At 33.1% G+C, this 25,631-nt stretch overlaps 1 protein-coding gene across 2 annotated transcripts; it reads left to right on the top strand.

Moving 5' to 3' along the window:
- The first annotated feature begins 12,001 nt into the window (after positions 1-12,001).
- LOC104887697 (potassium channel AKT1) lies at positions 12,002-25,522 on the top strand. Of its 2 annotated transcripts, none has more exons than XM_010672404.4 (12): positions 12,002-12,227; positions 19,715-20,080; positions 20,313-20,370; positions 20,463-20,780; positions 21,016-21,261; positions 21,371-21,469; positions 22,088-22,120; positions 22,198-22,383; positions 22,478-22,672; positions 23,020-23,095; positions 23,880-24,449; positions 24,712-25,522. In XM_010672404.4, the coding sequence occupies exons 1-12, from the start codon at positions 12,046-12,048 to the stop codon at positions 24,984-24,986; spliced, it is 2,604 nt and encodes an 867-aa protein (XP_010670706.2). In that variant the 5' UTR covers positions 12,002-12,045; the 3' UTR covers positions 24,987-25,522. The 2 variants fall into 2 exon arrangements, with proteins under 2 accessions (XP_010670706.2, XP_010670705.2); XM_010672403.4 differs by lacking the exon at positions 12,002-12,227 and adding an exon at positions 17,696-18,158.
- The last annotated feature ends 109 nt before the right edge of the window (positions 25,523-25,631 follow it).

The following is a 25,631-nucleotide window of genomic DNA, read 5'->3' as shown; positions in this document are numbered from 1 at the left end:
TTCATAAGGACATTATTGTCGTCATAGTAGGCCGCGTAGGAGTGTAGAACAAGTCTTGTACAGAGTCCACCTACAAGTTTATTGCCAAAATCCTTTCTTAGTATTGTCTATTCACACAACATTAAACATGTAATCATTTAATGTTCTTTCTTAGATACATTGCTTAATTTTTTAAATCTTGTAACATCTTTGCTACACCATAAATCAAAGGATACCAATCCAATACTTTTCATGCTTGTGATACGATAGAATTTCACATTTAAATACCAATGCAATCCAATTTACAAGTCATACAATCAGGAAATACATACAAATTTCCAATCCATTTCATGCTAGTCAACAATCTCATAAATCATGATCATACAATTGTTCTCTGTCATGATTCTAGGTTCCAATGAAAGAATTCATAACCTAACATGATACTAACATATGCAACTAAACTAGTATGCGTATGTACCTTGTAACGAAGAATCTTCGCTGACTATTCAAACGCTCCGCTTATGAAATTGGGATCTAATCGAATAATGAAATATTTCAGTGCTACGTCCTTGATATTCATAAAACAACGTGACTAACTATATAAGACTTAGTGTTCGGAATATAAAAATAACCGATCTTGTTGTTTACTTCTTCTTTTTTTCGTAACTCTATTGAAACTACCGTATTTTAAGAACTAATAACAATGTGCAGATCTGATTCTAGTTAGCTTATAATATGCTTATCTCTATTACATAAGGGAAGGGGGGGAGCAACGGTGTCCTCTTTTGAACTGACTATTTTGCCCCACTTCCCTTTTTAAATTACAAAAGAATCTCAATACCAAAATGGGGGTCAAACAAAGCCACCGAAATTAATTTCAACAATCACTCAGAAATCACTTATATGAGGAAACTTTACAAATCACTCATAGAATTGATAAAATCACGTTGTAAAAATCACGCAAATCACTAAATGATCAGGAAACTTTACAAAAACTAAAAATTAACTTATAAACTAAAACTAAAATACTAGGACGTCAATATATACAAAAACATTCACAAAATTCACTTACAAATCATTGTTCTCAATAACCATTCACAGTTACATACTCACAAAAATTACCTACAAATACAAATCTGAGAAAAATAGATTTTGACAGTGATATCACACTTCGTCCATTAGCATTTGCGAACTTTCAAACAGGTACATAATTCTTTTAATCTTCAAAGTTATTTCACATTAGTCGACTGTTATGTAGTTGAAAAAATGGAGATAATAGAAATTAGTTGAAAAGGGCTTTATATAATTAGACTTAAATTTGATTCATTTTCATATAAAATCTGAAAACAAGATGTGTATGAAATTTGATTCATTTACGACACTGATGAAAAGTTACAAATTTAGTTCTTTTTTAAAATTCAATATAAATTTTTGCCCAAAACTTTTGCAAAATATCCATGTTTAGAAATAAATTTTAAAAACAAAACAATATCAAACTTTTTGCGAACAACTTTTGCAAAAATCCATTTTCAGAAAAAAAAAAAATTAATACATACATAATTTGCAAATCAGATTGTGTATGAAAATTTTAATATCATTTCACTTAATATTGAAACTCAAATTGTTAAAATTTAGAAAAGGAGAAAAATATAAAATGACCATTTTATGCGAAATCAGATTGTGTATGAAAAACATAAAATTTTTTCAAATATAATTGAAACTCAAAGTGTTAAAATTTAGAAAAGGAGAAAATTAAAATGACCATTTTATGCAAAATCAGATTGTGTATGAAATATGTATTTCTATTAGAATTTTATGTTTTTCAGAAATGACTTGTAAGTGCCGTTTGGCGAAATATTAATGAAATCCCTTTTCTTTCAAAAAAAAAAAAGATTGTGTATGAAAAATTTAAAATTTCATTTCAAATATAATTGAAACTCAAAGTGTGAACATTTAAAATGAAGAAATTTTTAAAATATCAATTTGTGAAATCAGAATTTAGAAGTTAGACAAGGAAAAAAAACTGAAATTGTCTTATACTTTTCGGTTACAATTTTGGAATCATAGAGAAATTACTGAAATCCATATCAAAAACTATTATAAATTACAAAAATGAATAAAACCCAAAAAAGACATGACGATATTTAGTAAAGAATATCATACTGATTATAAAAGAACATGCGCATATAATAACTTGAGAAAAAAAAACTATTCAAAATCACAAAAATGAATAACAACATAAAAAGAACATGAAAAAATCTTATTCACAAAATGGAGGTGAACTTAAATACTAACTTGCATTTTGAGTTTGTTTACTACTTAATATTAGGTCTAAAAATATCATTACACGCATCGCGTGCACAAAAGGCTAGTATATCATATACAATCCTAAGAGCTGAATATAACATAACTTTTATTTTATAATTCACACTACCAGCTACACCTACACCAAATACTTGTTGATATACACATTACAGTTACAGCCATGTGTCGGCGTAGAAATTATAGCAAATTCTATTATTTCAGTTGACTAGGCAATTAATTAGAAACTGTTGAAACTGGTGATGACAATTAATGGGGGGCGGCAACTATTAAAATTAAAATAGCAACATTCCGATAAACTAGAGTCATATTTTAGCATGTGAGTGGCCTTCCATATCGAGAAAGATCAACACCTTTGCCGTTGACATTTCTTTGCACGTAAAGCCGTTCTCTTGATGATGCCTACATAGTAATTGCGCCGTTTGAAGAGCTCTCTCCAATAACACCTCTTTCGTGTTTTTTTTTTTTTTCACTAAATGTGTTAAATTTAGAAACAATACGAAACGAGCCCTAGGTGACCCGAACAAGGAGAATCGAGGGTAGATTTGGTCCACTTTATAAGTTCAAAGGATGTTTCATACTAAAATTAATTGATGATAGTAGGAGTAACTTCCCGCCCCCACCTGATAAAGTGTAACAACCTCTCATCTTTTTCCAATGTGGGACCCTCACAAGTGGGATTTTAATGGTTTCAACACACCCCCTCACTTGTAAGTGTCCTTAGAAATTCAGAGCTAACTGGAAAGGTCAGAGTAATAATCCTCTTAGGGGTTGGACATCTTATCGAGGTAAATCCTTAACCAGTAGCGATCAAATACCAAATTTAGACGAGACCCACAACCCGGACTCTGATACCATGTTAAATTTAGAAACAATACGAAACGAGTCCTGGGTGACCCAAACAAAGATGGAGTAGAGATTTGGTCCACTTTATAAGCCCAAAGGAGGTTCCATGCTAAAACCAAGTGGTGATAGTAGGAGTAACTCCTCTACCTTATAAAGTGTAACAACCTCTTCTCTTTCTCCAATATGGAACACTCACAAGTGGGCTTTTAATGATTTCGACATAATCCTTAATGTTAAACCCAATTATAAAAAAATTACGCTCACTTCGATAGTGGATAATTAGTAGAATTCTTGCCATTTTTATACCAAAGTTGTTCTAGAGAGTATATTAATTAGTACATTGCATAGAAGAAGATTTGGCCGACCTATATTATCTACACACAATTAATAACACTAAGCACTGGTCAAGTTATATAGATTATAGGGTTGTTTGACAATTAGAGTTTTGGAGCAAAAAGAGAGTTTTGGACCACTTTTAGTGTAATTAGATGTGGCAAACGGGTCCAACGGGTCGTGTTTGTTCGGGTGCGGGTTAATATCGGTTCCATGAGATTTCGGGTCATATCGGGTCGGGTTAAAACGGGTCAGGTTAGATCGGATTTTCAATCTCCCAAATAAATAAAACACATATATAACTAATGAAAGTTGATTAAATAATTCATGGACAGTGGCTAAATTATATATAGTATTTCAATACACTATTTTTCTTAAATTTGTTAAAAAAGTAACTAATATGACAATTTTTCGGGTCGGGTTCGAGTTGTGGTCATCATTATCGGGTCATTTCGAGTCGGGTAGATTCAGGTTTGGGTAGATTCGGGTTCAGGTCTATTTTAATTCGGGTCGGGTTTGTGTTGGGTCGGGGTATTCGGGTTTCGGGTCATATTCGGGTCGTTAATTTCGGGTGAAACCTGGGTTTCGGGCCGGGTCAACGAGTACGACTCAATTTTGCCGGCTATAAGTGTAATACACTGTATATTTGAGAGTTATTCTTTATAAATAAGATAATATAAAGAATATAATCGAAAAGTATTTTAATATTATTTACAAAAATAATACAGTTTGGGTAAACCTACAATTACAACTTAATTATTCAACCTACTTAGTATACCTTATTATATTGTGGTTTCGTTTTATTTTATTTTCGAAATAAATAAAATAAGAACTAGGAAGTTGATTTGGGAACAAATCCTATTAAACATAGGTTTACCATCTTATAAATAGGAGAGAAGAAGGGGAAAAAAATCAGCAAAACTCTAACTCTAATTAGTCAGCGGTTTTTTGGTTTTCCTCCCTCAATTTTTCTCTCTCCTTTTCCCTCGTCACTAGTCCCCTCCCCTGAACCGTCGGCAGCCTTTGTGTGGTGTGTGTACTTTGTGTGGGTGCAGTGTGCGCGAAGCCGAGGGCGAAGTTGGAGCGAGTTGTGCGGTCGAGCAAGGCTATGTGGTGTGCTGCTGCTGTGTATGCGAAGAGAGGAGTGGGTTCAAGTGTTTGACGAGGGTTGCGAGCGTCGAGTGTGCGAGGTGGTGTGTGTGCGAGCGTCGACTGTGCGATGATGTGTTTGCGCGATGAACGACAAATCGTCGTTGTTGTGCGAGCGCTCGAAGGTGAGCGTCGTGCTTGGTGTGTTGTGGTCGCGCGAGATAGGCGACAATGTGGTGCTCGAGTGGGTTGTGTGAAACGAGGGTGTGAAAGACTCAAGGCGAGGCTACTGATAAGTACGTTTTTAACGCACTTTACGGACTCCTTTTAATTCATTTTGATCCTCTTTCTCCCCTTTCTTCCCTCTTTCTTGTCCTTTCCCCTTCTATTTCATGCACTTGATCATTCTTGATCATAGTGATATTTTACTAGATTTCCAGTCATTTTTGACCGAATTTCTAGTACATTTGCTTTCACCATGTTTTATATTCTTAATATAGGTGGAACTATCTAAGATGGATATGAGTTGTAGAGTTGGCAAAATGAAGCAATGAAAATAGAGCACACATTGAGAAATGGTGTGCTTGCACCATGCCCATTCCCCATGTCCGCTCGCACAATGGAGCACATATAGTGCCATAAAATCTTGTATGAGGAACTTCAAATGGACACAACTTTTCAACCACAAACCGGATGAAGGTAATTCCAGTTGGAGGTGAAAGCTCGTTTCGATATCTTTCTAACGACTGGTCATAAGCTTGATTTGGATATAAAACGAAGAAGTTATGATCGTTTTAAGTTGAACTGTCCGACCAGAACGGAAAGTTTGGTGCGCCCACACCTGATTTTGGTGCTCCCGTACCTGATTTTGGTGCACCCGCACCATCTGACGAGAGATTTTAGTTTTGAGGCAGAAGGCTGAGGTGCGCCCGCACCTACTTGTGGTGCGCCCGCACCGTTCATTTTCGGAAAAGAAAAATTCGAGCTTTATCAAAAACGATAGTTTGGTTTTAGTTTAAAACTTATGCTTTATTCTAGTTTTTTAGAGAGGATTATTAGGGTTCATACTAGAGAGATAAATACTAGAGTTTTATTGAGATTTGAGATTTATTAATCATACTTTGTAATTCCGATAACTTTCAGGGTACTTTTCATTGAATTTAATATGAAGTTTCAGTTTTCTATTTCATTCTTTTCGTGCTTGTTCTTGTTCTTAGTTATTTTTAGATCTTCATGCTCATAGTATCATAATTGTTATTTCTATTAGTTTAATTATCTCTTAATCATGTTTAGCCTTAGATTAGTCATAAATTTTATGTTTAATCGCTTAGAATTCATGATTAGTGAGTAGTTTCATATCTAGGATTAGGGTGAAAGTATGGATTAGGATTTTAAATGTTTGTGTTGATGTGATTGTGATGTTTTAAAGAAGTTTATGCATTGATCTTGGTGTTTTGAGACTTTAGGATAGATATTGATCACATTTATGCTTTGGTATTTTGAATTCAAAGGTTCTTAAATCGAATTTTAACTCTTTTATCATCCCCAAGAATCAACTTAATTTCTAGGCCAAGATATTGGGTAGAAATTAAGGGGATCCTTTATTAGAGGTTTTCCGAATTTATCGATCTCTTAATCAATTGACTAAAGACTATTCGAGAGAGGATTTAGTTGATTGATTAAGTGATTATTCTTGACTACCATTCGAGAGAGGACTCGAGTATTTTAGAGGAAAACTAAACCTTGCATAATCGTCTCCGTTACTTCACAATCGCATTAACATACATTCATCTTCCATTCTTATTCATACTAGTAACCTTAACTCTAGTGTCTTCCTATTTGATATTTAAACTCATGTTATTTGCTAGTTCATAGTTGTTACCAAATATTTTCAAACCGCAAATACCCTTCAATTAGGTAGTCTAGACTTGATAGACTTTAATTAGTCCCTTTTTCCTTGTGGATCGACCCTTGACTTGCCTTTGCTACGTTCTTAATAATTGTTTGTCAGGATTTATAAATATTGTTTGGAAAGTGATTTTTGGTGTCTTAACGAACTAAAAACCTCTTATCAAAATGGTGTTCGCGACCGTGTGTGTGTGAGGCTCGAGCGGTTGTGCGTTGCTGCCAGAATTCAGTCGTCAGTGATTGACGCCGCGAGACTTTTTGGTATAAAAAAATAATATTATAATATAAACTTCACTTTTATTACTTAATGTTATATAATCTGATTTTGTAATTTTAATGTAATTTGATTAAGTTGTAATTTGAGTAAGTTTCTAAAGACTAGAAACTTATAAATTAAGTAAAAGAAATCAAATCTATAGTTATATTGGTAGTTCTTATGGTAATTTTATTATTCAAATTTGATTTTTATAGGACTTGGACATAGTGGGTTATGTTTTAGTTATTATGAACTAGCCTTTTGTGCACGCGACGCGTGCAATGATATTTTTAGACCTAATATTAAGTAGTAAACAAACTGAAAATGCAAGTTAGTATTTAAGTTCACCTCCATTTTGTGAATAAGATTTTTTCATGTTCTTTTTATGTTGTTATTCATTTTTGTGATTTTGAATAGTTTTTTGTTTCTCAAGTTATTATATGCGCATGTTCTTTTATAATCAGTATGATATTCTTTACTAAATATCGTCATGTTCTTTTTTGGGTTTTATTCATTTTTGTAATTTATAATAGTTTTTGATATGGATTTCAGTAATTTCTCTATGATTCCAAAATTGTAACCGAAAAGTATAAGACAATTTCAATTTTTTTTCCTTGTCTAACTTCTAAATTCTGATTTCACAAATTGATATTTAAAAAATTTCTTCATTTTAAATGTTCACACTTTGAGTTTCAATTATATTTGAAATGAAATTTTAAATTTTTCATACACAATCTTTTTTTTTTTTTGAAAGAAAAGGGATTTCATTAATATTTCGCCAAACGGCACTTACAAGTCATTTCTGAAAAACATAAAATTCTAATAGAAATACATATTTCATACACAATCTGATTTTGCATAAAATGGTCATTTTAATTTTTCTCCTTTTCTAAATTTTAACACTTTGAGTTTCAATTATATTTGAAAAGAACTTTTATGTTTTTCATACACAATCTGATTTCGCATAAAATGGTCATTTTTTATTTTTCTCCTTTTCTAAATTTTAACAATTTGAGTTTCAATTATAAGTGAAATGATATTTTAAAACTTTCATACACAATCTGATTTTGCAAATTGATGTATGTAAATTTATTTTTTTTTCTGAAAATGGATTTTTGCAAAAGTTGTTCGCAAAAAAGTTTGATATTGTTTTGTTTTTTAAAATTTATTTCTAAACATGGATATTTTGCAAAAGTTTTGGGCAAAAATTTATATTGGAATTTTAAAAGAAGAACTAAATTTGTAACTTTTTCATCAGTGTCGTAAATGAATCAAATTTCATACACATATTGTTTTCAGATTTTATATGGAAATGATTCAAATTTAAGTCTAATTATATAAAGCCCTTTTCAACTAATTTCTATTATCTCCATTTTCTCAAGTACATAACAGTCGACTAATGTGAAATAACTTTGAAGATTAAAAGAATTATGTACCTGTTTGAAAGTTCGCAAATTGCTAATGGACGAATGTGTGATATCACTGTCAAAATCTTATATTTTTCTCAGATTTGTATTTGTAGGTAATTTTTGTGAGTATGTAACTGTGAATGGTTATTGAGAACAATGATTTGTAAGTGAATTTTGTGAATGTTTTTGTATATATGACGTGCCTGAGTAGGTATTTTAGTTTTAGTTTATAAGTTAATTTTTAGTTTTTGTAAAGTTTCCTGATCATTTCAGTGATTTGCGTGATTTTTACAACGTGATTTTATCAATTCTATGAGTAATTTGTAAAGTTTCCTCATATAAGTGATTTCTGAGTGATTGTTGAAATTAATTTACGGTGGCTTTGTTTGACCCCCATTTTGGTATTGAGATTCTTTTGTAATTTAGAAAGGGAAGTGGGGCAAAATAGTCAGTTCAAAAGATGACACCGTTGCTCCCCCCTTCCCTTATGTAATAGAGATAAATACATTGTTTAAAGTGGAAATTAATTAGTAGTAAATTTATGATAAAAGTTTGCATCAATCTATATAATAAATGATTAGTTAATGCTATTTTTTCCATTTTCAACTTTTCTCGAAAAAATCCATGCAACCGGTCTATGTAATACATACAACTAAATCATCCTAACCAACACATGCTTAGATCAACAGATAAGGGAGTTGTTCTAACTTAACCAGAGGTCTTGGGTTCGAGCACGGGGAACGCAACAATGTGTGTTGGGAGAGCTTCCCCCCCAATTGGGGCCTGACCCGGCTCGAATCCGAATTAGTCGGATCCAAAATGAATTTCGGAAACCGGATGAGGTCTCCTTGAAAAAAACTAAATCATCCTCAACAACCAATTAAAATCTTTCAAAAGTTATTTTCACAAATCCCCAAATATCTCCCCATATTTATGAATTGTGATAGGATTGTATTGCCACATGGTATAACGATTCTATAAAAACCTTTTTAGAATTACACCTTGTGATCTGAACACAATTCTTACAAATTGAAGCTTTGGTGCTGTGAATATCTGATAGCTAAACCTAATATAATAGCTGACAGCTACTACTACATCAACAACTACTTTTATCGAACATACTACTTTTATCGAACATACTCTAGCTCAATATGTCAAATGTTTTACTTCGGCACTCCACAATTTATTTTTAGTTTTCTCTTCCGTGAAAATCACAAACCATGCATCTGAATTATATATATTCAAATTTATCCGTCCTAGTAGGAGTTTGCTGTTAGATATTTCATGTCATGTGAATATTTTAGTATGGTGTGAAAAAGTCTAGATATTTAACCAAAGATAATTGTTTTCTTATGATTAAATGAGGTTACTCTTATAAACACATGATATTACTCGTATGAATAAATGAAACTATTTTTGTGAACAATTAGGATTACTCGTATGATTATACAGGATCATCGTATGACTAATTGAAGTTACTCTTATTAACAAATGGGGTTATTATATGAATAAATAAGGTCACTTCTGTGAATGATTAAATAGTGTAGGCTCGTTGTATGATTAAGTGAGATTACCCGTATGAATAAATGAGATCATTTTTGTAAACAATTAAGGTTACTCGTATGATTAAATAGGCTTGTTGTATGATTAAATAATGTCATTGTATGATTAAATGAGGTTACTTTTGTGAACAGTTGAGTTACTCATATGATTAAATAATGTCATTGTATGATTAAATGAGGAAACTCTTCTACACGAATGCGGTTACTTGTATGAATAAATGAGGTTACTTGTATACAGAAATGGGGTATCTTTTGTGAGCGATTGAGATTACTCGTATGATTAAATGATGTTATTTGTATAGACAAATGAGGTTACTAGTATATATGATTAAATGAGGTAACTCGTATAGACAAATGAGGTTACTTCTCATCTCTCTCGTGCTTGGAATCCTCCCTCATGCTCATGTACTAAATGAAATGTTGATGCTAGTTTCGATCCCATTTGCCGCCTTAGCGCCATTGGCGGGGTGCTAAGAAATGATACGGGGTGTTCTTATGTATCTTCTCTAGCCCCATTCCTTTGATGGAAATCAACTCCGTGGAGGTTTATGCCATTTTTCGAGCTATCAAAAATCTCAATAACATGAGAAGAAATCAGAACAAAGCCAATCATCATTGAATCTGACTCGGCAAATGCGGTTGCTTGGTGTAATGCATGTAATGGCGTCCCATGGAACCTAAATTTCCTTTTAAACTTCATTAGAAATGCTGCAAAGTCTCATCTCCATGTCCTGGAAGAAGCTCAAATGAGATGGCCGATTCACTTGCAAAGCAAAGGCTTGAGAAGGGAGAATGAATTTTTAGCATAGATGTAGTATTGGTAGTAATGTAATTCACGATGGGCCAGCTGTAGATTCAAAGATCGTTCTATTTATGTGCCATGCTTGATGATGTAATAGTGCTGCCATTTTTCTTTCCTCTCTTAAAGTGAGAAATGGGATGCCCATTTTCCCCTTCGATACATAATACAAATCCCGAATTACCAAAAAAAAAATTAAGATTTTCGAACTCTCTAAAAAGCGAGGTCTTGTATTGTTGGTCGCTTTCTACGCTCTATTAGTAATAACTCAATAATTGAATATATTTTTTTAGTCCGTATCTAGTAGGATTGTACACATTATGCTCTTAGATGTATCATGTATCTGTAGGTTCTATTGACTATCAATCTAGCCAGTAATAGCAAACAATACTAGAACAACAAATAACAAAGCAAGAATGAACACACAAGAACTTTTACGTGGAAATCCAAGAACTGGGAAAAAAACCACGAATATGCACTAGGAATCAATGAATGTTCAAGAAATATTACAAAAGCGCTCCAAGAACTCTCTATAGCTCTCTCTCGTAATTTTGTGAATAATGATGAATAATCTAATAGTACACGTATTAGGGCATACTATTTGTACCCCCTCGGGAAAAACACATTTTAGAATCAAAACCGTCCCAAAATGCCACCCGCCCGATCGGGTCGGCCGAGACCCACCCGATCGGACACTTAAATCCTACGCCAAAGGTGTCTCGGGCCGGACCGGGCGAAACATGTCCGTGTTGTTGTTCGGTGTCCCATCCGATCGGACGATGCTCAAAACAGCCTGCTGCAGGATTCGTCACGGGCCCGATCGGACGCCCTTGCCCGACCCGATCGGACAAAGTCCTTCTTCAACATTTTGATCACATTTTCCCTTACACAACCTCATCTCTACATCCATACACCTCTATAAGACCATATTAATCAATATACCCAACAGTATCAACAAACTAAATACATACGCACCCTCCAGTTTTTACTTCTACTTTGGTATTATTAAATTAGATTAAGTTTAATGAAAATGTTCATATATGTAACACTACGAGGGCGAAAACACACTAAAATCTTACCCAAAAGGGGAAAAAGGAATAATAGTGCGCATATATAGAGAACTAATATAGAAGCTCACTTTAGATGAGATTCAAACTTGGGACATGGAAAGACAATAATAATTACTAATAATTAGCAAGCACATGAGTTTAAACAACTCAACATCACATTCCAACAAAAAAAAACCAATTATCCCTTATTTGGAAGTGCACATTTGTTGGAGAAGCCTTCAAAATTAGATATTGGATAGATTTATGCCATTTTCAAAACTTCTACTATTAGCTCGCACGTAGAGTGAGGATAGCTGTCCTAAAGTCAACTCAATTATTGTCATTCTTTAAGCCTTAAATAACCCTCTTATCTTCTACCTAATATATTATCTATAAAAATTGTATAATAATGATAAAATTGTAGGATAAAAATGCAGCAATGTAGCAGAAACATGCTGTAGACAAAACAAAAAAAAAAAAAAGAGTTTGAGAGATGAGTAATTGGTTAAAGAGTTCAGTTTGTGCTGATAAAGTTAGCGATGTTGATCCAAATTCTATAGATAGCACAAGTCATTACAGTCTTTCTAATAACATACTTCCTTCACTTGGTGCTCGTAGCACTCGTGGTGTTATTCTTCGCCGTTTTACTGTCTCGCCGTTTGATCCTCGTTATAGGTACTTTTTCCGAGTCCTTACTTTGTATAAGCATTGAATACATTTTTTAAAAGGGTACCATTGTTTTGCGAATTTAACATTAAATATGCTTCAATGGTGTTATTTGTGTTTACTTATTACTTACTATCACTATAACCAACTGGGGTTGACGTGAGTGGTTAAGAATATCTCGCTTCTTGATCAAAGTCTCAAGTTCGATATGGAAAAAATCCAAGCTAGGAGAGATATTGTCCTTTGAGGTACCCATGCAAACTCTCGCAGGAAATTAGTCCACTCGCTGAAAGCGGTGGGAAACTCCTCGTACGTAGTAGGACCAAAAAATTACTTACAATCATTGTGCTTAATCATATTGTTTAGGATAAACCATTTTTTTAATTTTCCTATCTCTTTTTAGGTCGTGGGTGAATTACCTTCATGCATGAATGTTGCTGGAATTGTTGTTTGTGTATGTGTTTACTTCATGGTTTTATATCTTGTGTTCTTATAATGTGGAGAGTAAGATGTGCTTTTTTTGTTTGAATTGGAAGTCAAAGGAAATGAATATGCTCTTTAACAACTTGAGTGTTTAGGTGATCACAAACAAAGCATTTCCAATTCTAAGTTAGCTTGATTTCAGAAATATTTGGGTAATAAGTCATTCTATTTGATTTTAGAATATTATAGCACATTTTGTTTACTTCTTAGTAAATCTTAATCTCCTTGATGATTATAGTTGAAACCATTTAATTACATTCCTCTGAAAGTAAAATATGTTTTGCAATAATTAGGTCCCTTTTAAGTTTTTGAATAGAATTTAGTCTAATCAATGGATCAAGTGAGTCTAGAAATAAGTAAGCATAAAATAGTGGACACCATTGTTTTTATTTTTGGTTTAAAAAGAAAGTCAATAGAAGTTAGTTTGTTTTTTTAACAGTTTGAATTTTTGCTTTAAGTTGTTGAAATTAGAGATGACATACGAGTCGTTTACTATATTAACCTACTTTGATGCTACTTCAACTACTTCTAAAAGTCTACTTCAAAAAGACTGTTTTACCGAATACTTATACGCAACTACCGTCGATGCTTACTATCCCTACCTTGAATATAGTGAAGCCTTGTTCTTTTAAGCTTAATTTCAGCAAGTCAGGGTCTGTTCTCTTCGACATAAAATAACTTAACTGAATTGAACTGAACTGAACTTATTGCAACCGAATTGAACTGAACTTAACTTATTGCAACTGAATTGAACTGAACTGAAACGAATCAAAATTATAACTAAGAAATGATAGTTGGAGCTGAACTGAACTGAACTGATTGCAACTGAACTGAACTGAATTGAATTGAACTGAATTGAATTGAACTGAAAATAAGCTGCGGAGAACAGACCCTCACTTCAATTCATCAAAATTTAGTTTCAGTTCAGTTCAATAATGCTAACACACTTCAATATATCAGTTGTTAGAGTTTGACTGTCACAACAGTAGCTGTCAGGTATAATACTTAATTCAATGCTAACACTTAATAACATATCAATTTTTTTTTATTTCAATCATATATATAATATTTACAAAAGAATATATGATGTTAAGAAAAAAAAATACAAATTTGATGTCAAGAAAAAAAATTGTTAAAGAGGATATATACTAAGAAAATAAAGTGAAAGTTGATTAACCTTGTACAATTTTTGTGTACTTTATTTTTATTAGGAAAGATAATTGCTCCAAAGAACAACACTTGCTAGGCTATTAGTCTATCGAGCATACTAGTTTAGAGACTGAGTACGTCCAAGATTCGAACCCTAGACAACACCCTGAAATTCAGGATGGTACTCCGCTAATACCACCTCCCCTTCACAAATTTTGTGTACTTAAAAGAGATTTAAATTTTATACTTTTGAATACAAACAATATAAATTAATAAAATATTTAGAATGTTATATCTCATTGGACTAATATAATACTATAATAAATAAATCATAAGTAAAATGTGTTTGGTTTTTTTTTTTTGTGATGGTCATATTACGCGGCAAGATATCTATGGGAAGAATTTGATGGAAATATGGGAAAATCTTTCAATAATGAGGTGAGTTAGTGACCAATATATACCTAGCAAAGATATTAAGCTACAACTTTTGTCATAATAGAATAAGATTACACCATGTATAAAGGCTGTTTTACATGATACGCAATTTATTATATTCATAATTAGGAATCTTTGCTATTAGGTAGCTTTAAGTAGCACTTACAAGATCAAATAATGAATTTATATGATCTTACGCTACATGCTCCTCAAGAAGACACATATAACATTAGAGTTGCATACAATTTTCGAGTGAGATAAGAAGACAAAAAAATCACATTATTATTCTTGCAAATCTCTCAAAACTACTGGTATAACTTTCTAGCATTCCAAATTACACACTCGCTAGTCGCTACTAAACTGATTAATAATTTAGATTGAACTCGAGTTAGATTCGGATTGAGTTTTTTTTATAAAAAAGATTTGGTATTCGAATTGGTTTGAATAGAGGGTGATTGGATCCATAAATTAAAAATAATGAAATAACAAGTAAGGTTTGTATTGTATACTTGGGATTAGGTTCAAGTGATTTTGATAAGAGCTATTGGTTTGTATAAAATATTAGTTGTTAAAACTGATTTTTTATGGTATTGTATAAATTATTTCTATTATCGAACACCTTATTTTGATGCTCGTGCCTTTATTTCATCAAAAGAAGAGCTTAAAATTTTGGATATTTTCAATTGGATCCTATATAGAGTTTGAAAATTCGAATTGGATTGGATTGGTTTGGACTCAAACTCTGATTGGTTTGGATTTGGATTAGAAAATTGAAATCAAAACTTTGTTCGAATTGGACTGTAATTGGTCTAAATTCAAACAATACACCGAACTTTCACCCATAACTGTGGAAACAATATAGTGAAAAACTTATTCTCTTCACTTGCTAGCGAAGGATCTAACCTATCCGCTCAGTCTATATTTACTTGCTACATTGTTGTAGGCACAAGTACTTGCGAAAGGTGAAATGGTATGGTTTAGACCATAATTTTATAGGAAAATGACAAATATTTGGGAGTTACAGGTAGGAACATGACAAAAATAAAGAGGAATATTGATACTTTTTGGTCAATCAAAAATATCTAATAAAGAAATATAACAAATATAAAGATAGATTCATTTATGAAAAATGTAGCAAGTAAATAAAAATCGAAGGAGTATAAACAAACACAAATAAATGGGTAATAGGCTACTTTTTCTGTTTTTTTCAGCATAATGCTAGTAGTAAGGATCCAACCCCTGACCTCAAGGGTCAAGGGAAAATGCTCTACCCACTCGAGCTAACTCTTATCCTTCTCTACGTTGCATTGTTGACCGACCAAAACTTGGATTTGATTCCGCTTAACTACTTTTTGGCCCCATCTTATTCACATGATGCTAGTCTATGCCAAGTTGAAAGAAGAATTCTTAAAAAAAAAAAAAAAAAAAAAGTTATATGAAAGATTGGATTAATGGAAGACTTTTAAATAAAATATCGAGAGAGAGTACTCGAAATCTTAAGTTCTTATACAATGAGTGCATATTAGGTGTAATATGTTACATTATAGTAATTTATTGTGTAACAAAATCTAATACGTACATAATAGTGTAGATTTCAACAAAAATGACATACATGACGATACAAATATAATGACATGAACCTTATGTTATTTTGTCATTTATTTTATTTCATTTGATTTTTTTTTTACAAAAGAAGCGTTGATTTTTGGGTTGTTACATGGTCTAACAGTAACACCTAAAATTTTATATTATACGATAAATGAAACATTAATTTATTTTAATCATTTATCCCCCTTGCTCCTTTATTATACCTCAACTTGGAAACACTATTAATTTATGATTGATATATATTTCTTGCCAAATGAAAGTTAAGGTTTAGATGATAGTCCTTACTCCTTAATCCTAAGTAAATAAAGTTAAAGTCCTTAACATTAAAATTTTGCAAAGTTTAAATCTTCGTTATTATCGAAGCTCGTTTGAATGTTAAGGTTTATATTTTAGGTCCTTAACCCTAATTATAAAGTTACAGTCCTTAAGCTCAAAATTTAGCATAGTTCGAGTCCTTATAATTAATAACTAGCTGTTTTTTGGCCTCCTTCTCGGTAATCACTTGGTAAGAAAAAATTGTTCTGAGCTGCCTCGCATAAGGTCATTCAACCAGAGGCCCAACAAGCCCAAACCTTCCCCTCACAACATGGAAATTATGCTTCCAACAGAATTGAACTTTGGTGGAACCATATCATTAGATTGAAAGGTCCTTGATATAATTATTTAACTAGTCACTAGCTCATAATATATATATTTTCAAACCTTAACAAACATCCTTTCAAATCAAGTGGAGAGGAGACTTGAAGAAATATACTTTCAAGTTGAATACTATATTACAATCAAGTTTGTTATAAGTCTAGTTGATTCATGTCGAATTTGAATTATATATGATTTTTGATTAATTTTGTATCATTTTCACTTTGAAATTCGAGTCAAATCTGCTACATGCGATTTAGAGTTTTTTTTCCACTCTAAGGGCATTATATATCAAAATCTTAAAATCTGTAGATATCAAAATCCTTACTTAATACCCATGGTCCCAATAATTAAAACAAAGAACAACTCATCAAATCTTCAAGATTTTTCCACTCTAAGGGCACTATATATCAAAATCTTGAGGTCTGCATATATCAAAATCCTTACTTAAATGCCCATGGTCCCAATAATTAAAATAAATAATAACTCATCAAATCTTCAACACTTGTAAAAATTTGTCCAAAAAAAATTCAAGAAACACAATTATTTGGAAGGCAAAAGCTAATGGACTTCCCAGGAGCTCCAGATAAGAAATATATTGTTACTCAATTACTCATATTTATATAAAATAATATAATAATATATAATTCCAATGCAATGTATTTAAATATTTTGCACTGAATTAAATGTTTTTCTCTTTTACTTTTAAAAAACATTCAATGCTTTGCATTGAAATTATATATTATTCTAATATTTTGTATAAATATGAGTAATTAAATAGAACAATATATTTTTTATCTAGCCCCTCGAGAGTCCGTTGGCGGGATCGTATTTGGAATTGGATAAGAGCATTTAAAACCTACAAATCCGGATCAAGTTTCAAATCCAGCTTGCATTTAATAGCTCTATTTGTTTACTACTCTAGTTTCATGACTTCATCTCATCATTTTTATTTCTGTACATACTATATCAAGATATGAGATACAAATATACAATATTAACTTTGTTCTTAAAATTGGGGAAAAGGTAGGAAACCAAAGAGAAGTTGCCTTACTACTTTTCATTAATTAAAAGTATACAATTGAAGAACCCAATAATTTCATGAATCTCATAAATTTACCCTAGCCAACTAGCAGACAACAACAACAACAACAACCCTATAAATCATGATCTTCTAGTCAACCCAAATTAAATTCTGTTCATTTCTTTTCAATTAAAAATTACTCCTTTTTAATTACAACAATGAATAAAACAAAGAAATAATACTACTTTTGTTGGGTAGCATCATATAAAAAGAACGGACAAAAATGATGCCAAGAACAGAAAAAAAAGAGTAGGTGGAAAAACAGGGGAAGTTAAAAACAGGGCAGAGAAAATTTAGAAAACAGAGGAAAATAAACAAGAGAAAAAAAAGTGTTTTTTTTTGTTTAGAGAGATGAAATTTGAGTTAAAGAGTTATTTAGTTTGTGGGGAGAAAAAATTGAGGGGTATTGAAGTGGACCCTACTTCATTAGATGATTCAAGTCACTATAGTCTCTCTAATGGTGTCCTTCCTTCACTTGGTGCTCGAAGTAATCGTGGTGTTATCCTACATCGTTCTACTGTCTCCCCTTTTGATCCTCGTTATAGGTAATTTTTATTTGTTGCGGAAACGATTTCTTATGACGATTCATGTTAGCCGACTCTAAAGGTTGTTTTTTACCGAAATTAACATGTAACATTTGACTTTTTAGTAAGACTTGAAAATTGTACTTAAGTGTTAGGGTGATCAAACTATGTTCATTTCTTTTTTTATTCTTTACTTTGTAACAAGAAAATTGCCATCATAAGGCATAACACATTACTCTAATAGAATGTAGGGGGAAAATGTGTAACAATTTTAATTCTATGAGGGTATTGTGAAGATTTTGAAAAGGGTGATGATACAATGTAGATCATCACAAATTTTTATATAGAGGTAAAAGTATTAGTGACCCCAAATTTTATTAGGTCGCATCATATTTGATTTGTCTGCCATCAATATATCGGATTCTTATAATTATAAATAGGAAAATGATATATGCAATCCTTAGGATGACGTAAAAAACTATGTTACTGTAATTTTAATTTCTATTGCATGCAATTTGCCAAAATAGTTATGTGTTAATGAAGATAGTTTTTGTTTTTGTTTATATTTTTTGGAGATGATTAGGGTCTTTCATCTTGGTAATTGGGTATTTGGGGTTTTCATTAATTTTCCTTGGATTTCATGATTTTCTATGAGGTTTATATAGTAGAGATTTTTGTTCAATGGAGGTCAAAACTAAGTATTTGGAGTTGTGTTGATGCTTCTTAAAGATGATCTAAACTAGAGTTGGTCAAATTCATTTCAATTCCAGGTCCAATAGTCAAGAAACTGTTTTTAACTAAACTAGCTAACATATCAATTTGTGGGTTGTCAACTTGAGAGTATTATTGTTCGGATTGAATTCAGATTGAGTCAATCGGAACAGTGTCATATTCGAGAGATGAGTCATTTTGTTCGATTAAACATAGAATAAATTCTGTCATGACTCATGACATTTTTAGGTGTGTTATTAAAATGTCATTAGAGTCATTTTCATGTTTGTGTTAGAAATAAGTTATATATTTTCAGACTTTGTTCTAGTCAAAATCTATACAGTAGTCAGTAGATGCCGTGTACCAAGATATGTTTTCAATGCCTGTCTCTATTTGTTTGCTTGGACAATGAATTTCTTTGGTAGTTGTAGAGACTTTATTAGTATGCTACTTGGATCATAATTTATTGCTCTGATGGATTCTTAGATATGACTTTTCTCTTCCATTTTTTTATATTTTTGATGAAACAGTAGTTGTTGAAGAATTTGTTCTCTTTACATTTATGTGTTCTTAGTTCAAACATGTTTAATTCAGAAAAAGTTCAGTTTAGTCCATAAGTAATATTTACTTGAGTAAATGATCATTGTTGAAATTTTAATTAGAATAATAAGCAAGTTAAAAGAATAGGGACATACTGTAGGCAAAACTGAAAATTTTGAAATATACTTGAAGAGATCATTATAAGTTACACCTTTGCTAATTTCTCTTTCAACTCGTCTCGTTGCCTTTTATTGAGCTTCTATAATTATGTAAAGATGGCATGAAGTTTTTCTTGATATATCCTGAAAATGGTTTTATGTCTGCAGATCATGGGAGATGTATCTGGTTTTTTTGGTGTTTTATACAGCATGGGTGTCTCCATTCGAATTTGGGTTCCTTAAATCCCCTATCAAAGGACTAGCTATAACGGATAATATTGTTAACGGCTTTTTTGCTATTGATATCATTTTGACCTTCTTTGTTGCGTATCTTGATCCACAAACTTTTCTTCTAGTTGATGATCGAAGGTTGATTGCTTGGAAGTACATTAGAACCTGGTTTTTTTTCGATATCATATCTACAGTCCCTTCTGAACTTGCCACAAAAATTATACCTGATCATATCCATGCCTATGGCCTCTTCAATATGTTACGTCTTTGGCGTCTACGTAGAGTTAGCAAGATGTTCTCCAGGTAAATGGACATTGTAACACAAACACTTGAATAAAGTGGGTGTATTGTATACTACTACTAGGGTTCACTCACCCCAGTTTACGAAAATTCACAAGAGTATGTGATTTAGTCTGAGGAACCCTGTTGTATACAGTACCCATTATATACATAAGACATGTTCCTGCTGTAATGAGTATGGAAGCTTCATTACCACACCTCTACACTCACTTATGCAAGTTACATTCATTTGCAGATTGGAGAAAGATCGTAATATCAACTACTTTTGGATCCGATGCTGTAAGCTAGTTTGTGTGAGTATAATTTTGAAGTTTAAACAGCTTTGGTGAAGGTGGATTTATTTGCTTAGCTTGGCTGATTGTGCATAATACTTGCTCATTTGCAGGTCACCCTATTTTCGGTTCATTGTGCTGCTTGCTTTTATTTTTTCCTCGCAGCTCATTATCCTGACCCGAAAAAGACTTGGATTGGTCTATCATTTCCCAACTTTGAGACTGGAAATCTGTGGCTTCTGTATGTGACATCAATTTACTGGTCAATAACCACTCTCACAACTGTTGGTTATGGTGATTTGCACCCTGTTAATATAAGGGAGATGGTCTTTGACATCTTCTTTATGCTCTTTAATCTTGGATTGACTGCATATTTGATAGGAAATATGACAAACTTGGTGGTTCACGGGACAAGCAAAACTAGAAACTTTGTAAGTACGCACTTTCCTACCATATTTTCTCTGTGTTCTTGCTTAAGTTAGTTGTACTGTTTCATTTGAATCGATCAATTAATAATGAAAACTGCTATCTTACAGTTAGATCAAGCTCTTTACACAATCAATTGTGGTTAAAATGATGTATACAGCCTACAGAATGTCATTGCACTGCTAGTAATCGCGCTGCTGACTTGTCTATTTTCTTTTTATTTTGTGGGATTAATCATAGAGGGACAGAATACAAGCTGCTTCAAATTTTTCTCTGAGGAACCGTCTTCCTGTTCGGCTCCAAGATCAAATGCTTTCTCACTTGTGTTTGAAATACAGAGCTGATTCAGAAGGGTTGCAGCAGCAGGAGATTCTGGAATCTCTTCCGAAGGCAATTAAATCAAGTATTTCACATTTTCTCTTCTATTCTCTGCTTGATAAGGTGTATCTATTTCGTGGAGTATCAAATGACCTGCTTTTTCAACTGGTGTGTTTCCATTTCTTCAAAATCCCTTCTTGTTGCTGATTGCAGTCTGAAACTTTTTAAAGGCCTGAAAATCATATGCTGAGTGTATAATTTTTGCCATCTGACTAAGGTTTCGGAAATGAAAGCTGAGTACTTCCCTCCGAAAGAAGATGTGATTTTACAAAATGAAGCCCCAACAGATCTCTATGTGCTAGTCCATGGCGCCATGGTGAGAATGAACTCTTAATCTCTTTTTATTATGCAGAGAAGTGGTTACACTTGGGCCTTAGCAGATCAACTGAGTAGCTCGTATAGTGTCTTAACAACCCATTTCACAGGTGGTATTAATTAGTGATAACAATGAAATTATATGTAATTTGCAAGGTCTATCCCCTGCTTATTACCATGATAATGGAATATCATCCCCAAACATGTGATTTATGAAGAAAAGTACATCTTTGGGGACGAATTTTCATTACTGTGAACAATGATATGAGTTTTTACTTGTGGAAGTACACTAAAATCAATTACCATTACGTCAATTTATCACCCCCTATCAAACACTAAACCCATGTACTTGCAGCAGTTGGCCTTTATGCCTCTACTTATATAAAACTAGTGCATGTATGTGTTCACGTTCCCTCAATAAGTAATGTTTACTCGGATTTTGAGCATGAGAACGGGACGTGGATTTCCGAAAATTCCTATCACCATATTTGAACATGATATGTTGCCCCAAGGAATTTTTGTATGACTCAAATTGATTATTGTCTTCTAATTTAATTTCTATTTTGACCTGAAGAAAAACGTCAGTCTTTCTAGCATCTGATTGAGCCATTTCTTGCAGGAATTTATTGTGCAGAAACTTGGAAATGAACAGGCAAGTCTTTGGATATTTGCCATTATATTTTTAACAATGCTGGCATACTGTTTCTAATTGAAGACTCTTATTAACAGGTTGTTAAGGAGGTTAAAGCTGGAGATGTCTGTGGGGAGATCGGTGTTCTTTGTTACAGACCACAACTCTTTACTGTCCGAACCAAGAGACTGTGTCAACTTTTGCGTCTGAATCGTACTGCCCTTCTAAATCTGGTTCAGGCAAATGTTGGAGATGGAGCTATCATCATGAATAACCTTCTAGAGGTTTGTATTTCCAGGATTTATGTTCAAATAATAGCAAATTTAATCTACATTAGAAAGATTAGTTGTATTAACATTGATTGTTTGGTTCCTACAGCATTTAAAAGTTCAGGAGGATCCATTGATGCAATCTGTTCTCAGCGATGTTGAAAAAATGCTTGCTCAAGGACAAATGGATTTGCCTCTTAGTTTATGTTTTGCTGCTGCAAGAGAAGATGAACCATTGTTGCAACACTTGCTGCGACGAGGTTGTCATCCAGATGAGAGAGACATGAATGGCCGCACTGCTCTGGTATGTTGTACACTATAATTTTCTCCTAGCATTTGACACATTGTCTGTGTTTAAGTTTGGTGTACATTTTTGTTTAGACTGTCGGGCCTGGTTAGACCATTATTTGCCTAACAAAACACAGCAGAAGTTACAAAAAACACATAGAAAAATTTAACTGTAGGCAAATTTTATACAAGAAAAACCTTCAAAGTCAAAAGGTAAAAGAAATATTAGTGTGGCTAGATCAGGCTGTCTAACAGAATCCAAAGGTAAGTTTGGTTATTTCAATTGAAAAGGAAAAACATGTAATTCCTTTGCTAGACCCTGTTATTCTTTTACTTACCATCTCCTCGTAATTTATGCACCAGCACATTGCAGCTGCAAATGGAAATGAAACTATAGCTTCTATCCTTCTTGCGCATGGTGCAGAGCCAAACGTCAAAGGTATATTTGCGACAAGTTTTAGCAGTCTTGTTTCTTTTATCATGCATTTCCTTTTCTTTTCTTATCTACTGTGCTTTTAGCTTAAAGATTGGCAATTCTATCAGGCAGATTTGATCATGTTCCTTTTGTTTGAACTGTGACCCAGTGAGATTTGAATTGGAATAGCCGCTCTTCTAAATTTGTATACTTCTTCTTTGGGCTAGATACATAAATGATCTTCAAACTATTAATACCTCATTAAGTATGTATAACATATAGACAGTCTTAACATAGGCGAGAAAAAAATAGTTGGTGCGGTGCTAGTACCTATATCAATGGGGCGCATTCCTTTTAGGCCCTGTTCTTTTCATCCTCCGACATAATAAAGTCTTCAGTGTAATACTCTATTTTGAACTTTTGATGAGCAAAATCGGCTGTAATTAGTAAATTCAAATATGTTTGAATTCGTAAAAACTAGATTTAAATCAGTCTATGTATAAAAAACCCCACAGGGAATCAGTTTTAATCACATAAAGACAGTTTAATTTAGTACTATTTAGTTTAGTCAGTAAGATTCAATTTACACCAGTAAAAATCAGTTCTCATTAGTTAAATAAGTAAAAATCTATCTCAGCTCAATATGAATCAGGTGAGGTAAACAAAACAGGGACTTAATAGGCAAGTGATGACTAAAGATGATAGAAAGACTTGTAGTGGTTTGAAAAGCCGCTGTGTGGAACGTAGTTAACTACTATTACTATGCTTACAACTCGGACTGTAACATTTTTCTTTCGTCTTCATACAGACTCAGAAGGCAACATTCCTCTTTGGGATGCAATATTAGGGAAGCATGATTCCTTGATCAAGCTACTCAGAGACCGTGGTGCTGATCTAGCTTTAGGAGATGTGCCTCGATATGCTTCACATGCGATAGAACAAGATAATTTACAGCTGCTGAAAGATATTGTTCGATATGGTGGAGATCTGACAACGTCCAACAGTGATGGATCTACGCCACTTCACTTTGCAGTTTCAAGTGGGAACATGAACATTGTCCAATTTATTTTGGAGCAAGGGGGAGACATTGACAAACCTGATGTGGATAAATGGACACCAAGAAGTTTAGCAGATTTTCAAGGGAATGAAGAGATAAAGGCATTATTTGATTCTAAGAAAAAGGCTGGCCTGGATCCAGCTGTTAAATTTTCTGGTACTGCAACTGGTCCTGCTTCACGGATCATGAAGTATCCAAGTACGGGTACAATAAATGTTCCTCCGAATACTGTTCAGATGACTCAAGTTGAAAAGAACCCCAGGCGCCAGGTTGATACATTCCAGAATTCCCTGTTCGGGTTCGTCTCAGCTGCAACTAGAGGTGAGCCTGGTTCAAGTTGAACATCCTTGTTTTCATTTTGATTCAGTCTTATTCCTCCTATGAATCTCGTATTGCTCTAACTGGTTACGTGTGCTATCGTTTTGTGTTTTTAGTTTTTGAAAACTAAAATCGGGAGTATAGAAACCACAAAGTGCAGTATACATTTTCTGTTCGTTAGTCTTCAAAATGAACAGTTTATGATTAGTTTAAAGTTTATGTTTGTTGTCTGACTTGCAAATCACAATATTCAAACATTTTGCAGGTGAATCTGTTGATCTAAACAATTTGTCCAATACGTTGGGAAGCCAAGCAACTAGAGTAACTCTTAGGTGCCCGGAAAAGAGCGAGGTTACAAAGCTTGTCATGTTGCCTAAGACCATGCAAGAACTGCTTGAAATTGGTGGCAAAAAGTTTGGATGCCATTGTTCTAAAGTAGTCACTGCAGAAGGAGCTGAAATTGATGAGATTGATCTTATCAGAGACGGCGATCAACTTTCTCTCATCTGTACAGACAAACAAATTACTGAAAGCTGGTAAATGCTAAGCTCACAATGTTTCTTTTCTCTAGAAGACCATCATATCATCCTTGTGGAAACTCTGTTGGCAAAGCCAGCACAAAACATAAGACCCTCTAAAAATTTAGCCTAAGTTGGGAAGAATTCTATACCAAACCTCGTAATCTAACTGGTCATTTACCTTAGATGACTTGGTAGTTTTGGACCTGCATATATTCTCGTAAACGAGAAACATAGAAGCATTAATGCAATTGTATTATCATTCGTCGACAATACGTGGATTACTAGCCCACTCTTTAGATGGTTTGGGATGTATGTACAGGGATATTCGGAATAACCTTGCTAAAATAGGGGTGTATCGAAAGAGATCGAATTCGAGTGGATCCTCGAGTCTTCTCTCAACAATGAAAGAAACTCTGGAGGACCCTTGAGTCGTCTGTCAACGATAAATAATTCCGAATCATTCCATTCTCTCTATAGTTGTATAATTGTATCACTCATACTTTTGGAAATGTAAACTAAAAAGTTAATGTCAAATGAATTTTTCACTTCTTTGGAGATTGCAAGTCATCTCATCTCTATTTATCTGTTATTGCACTGCTACTATTTTGGTTCCACACTCGTGACAGAAATTTGCACTTCAAACCTGAAAATGTTCTGGAAATGC

This window comes from Beta vulgaris, chromosome 2, assembly GCF_026745355.1.
Source record: "Beta vulgaris subsp. vulgaris cultivar EL10 chromosome 2, EL10.2, whole genome shotgun sequence".
NCBI lineage: Eukaryota > Viridiplantae > Streptophyta > Magnoliopsida > Caryophyllales > Amaranthaceae > Beta > Beta vulgaris.
Note: the sequence above shows the minus strand (reverse complement) of the source record. Positions and strands in the feature narration are given on the sequence as shown.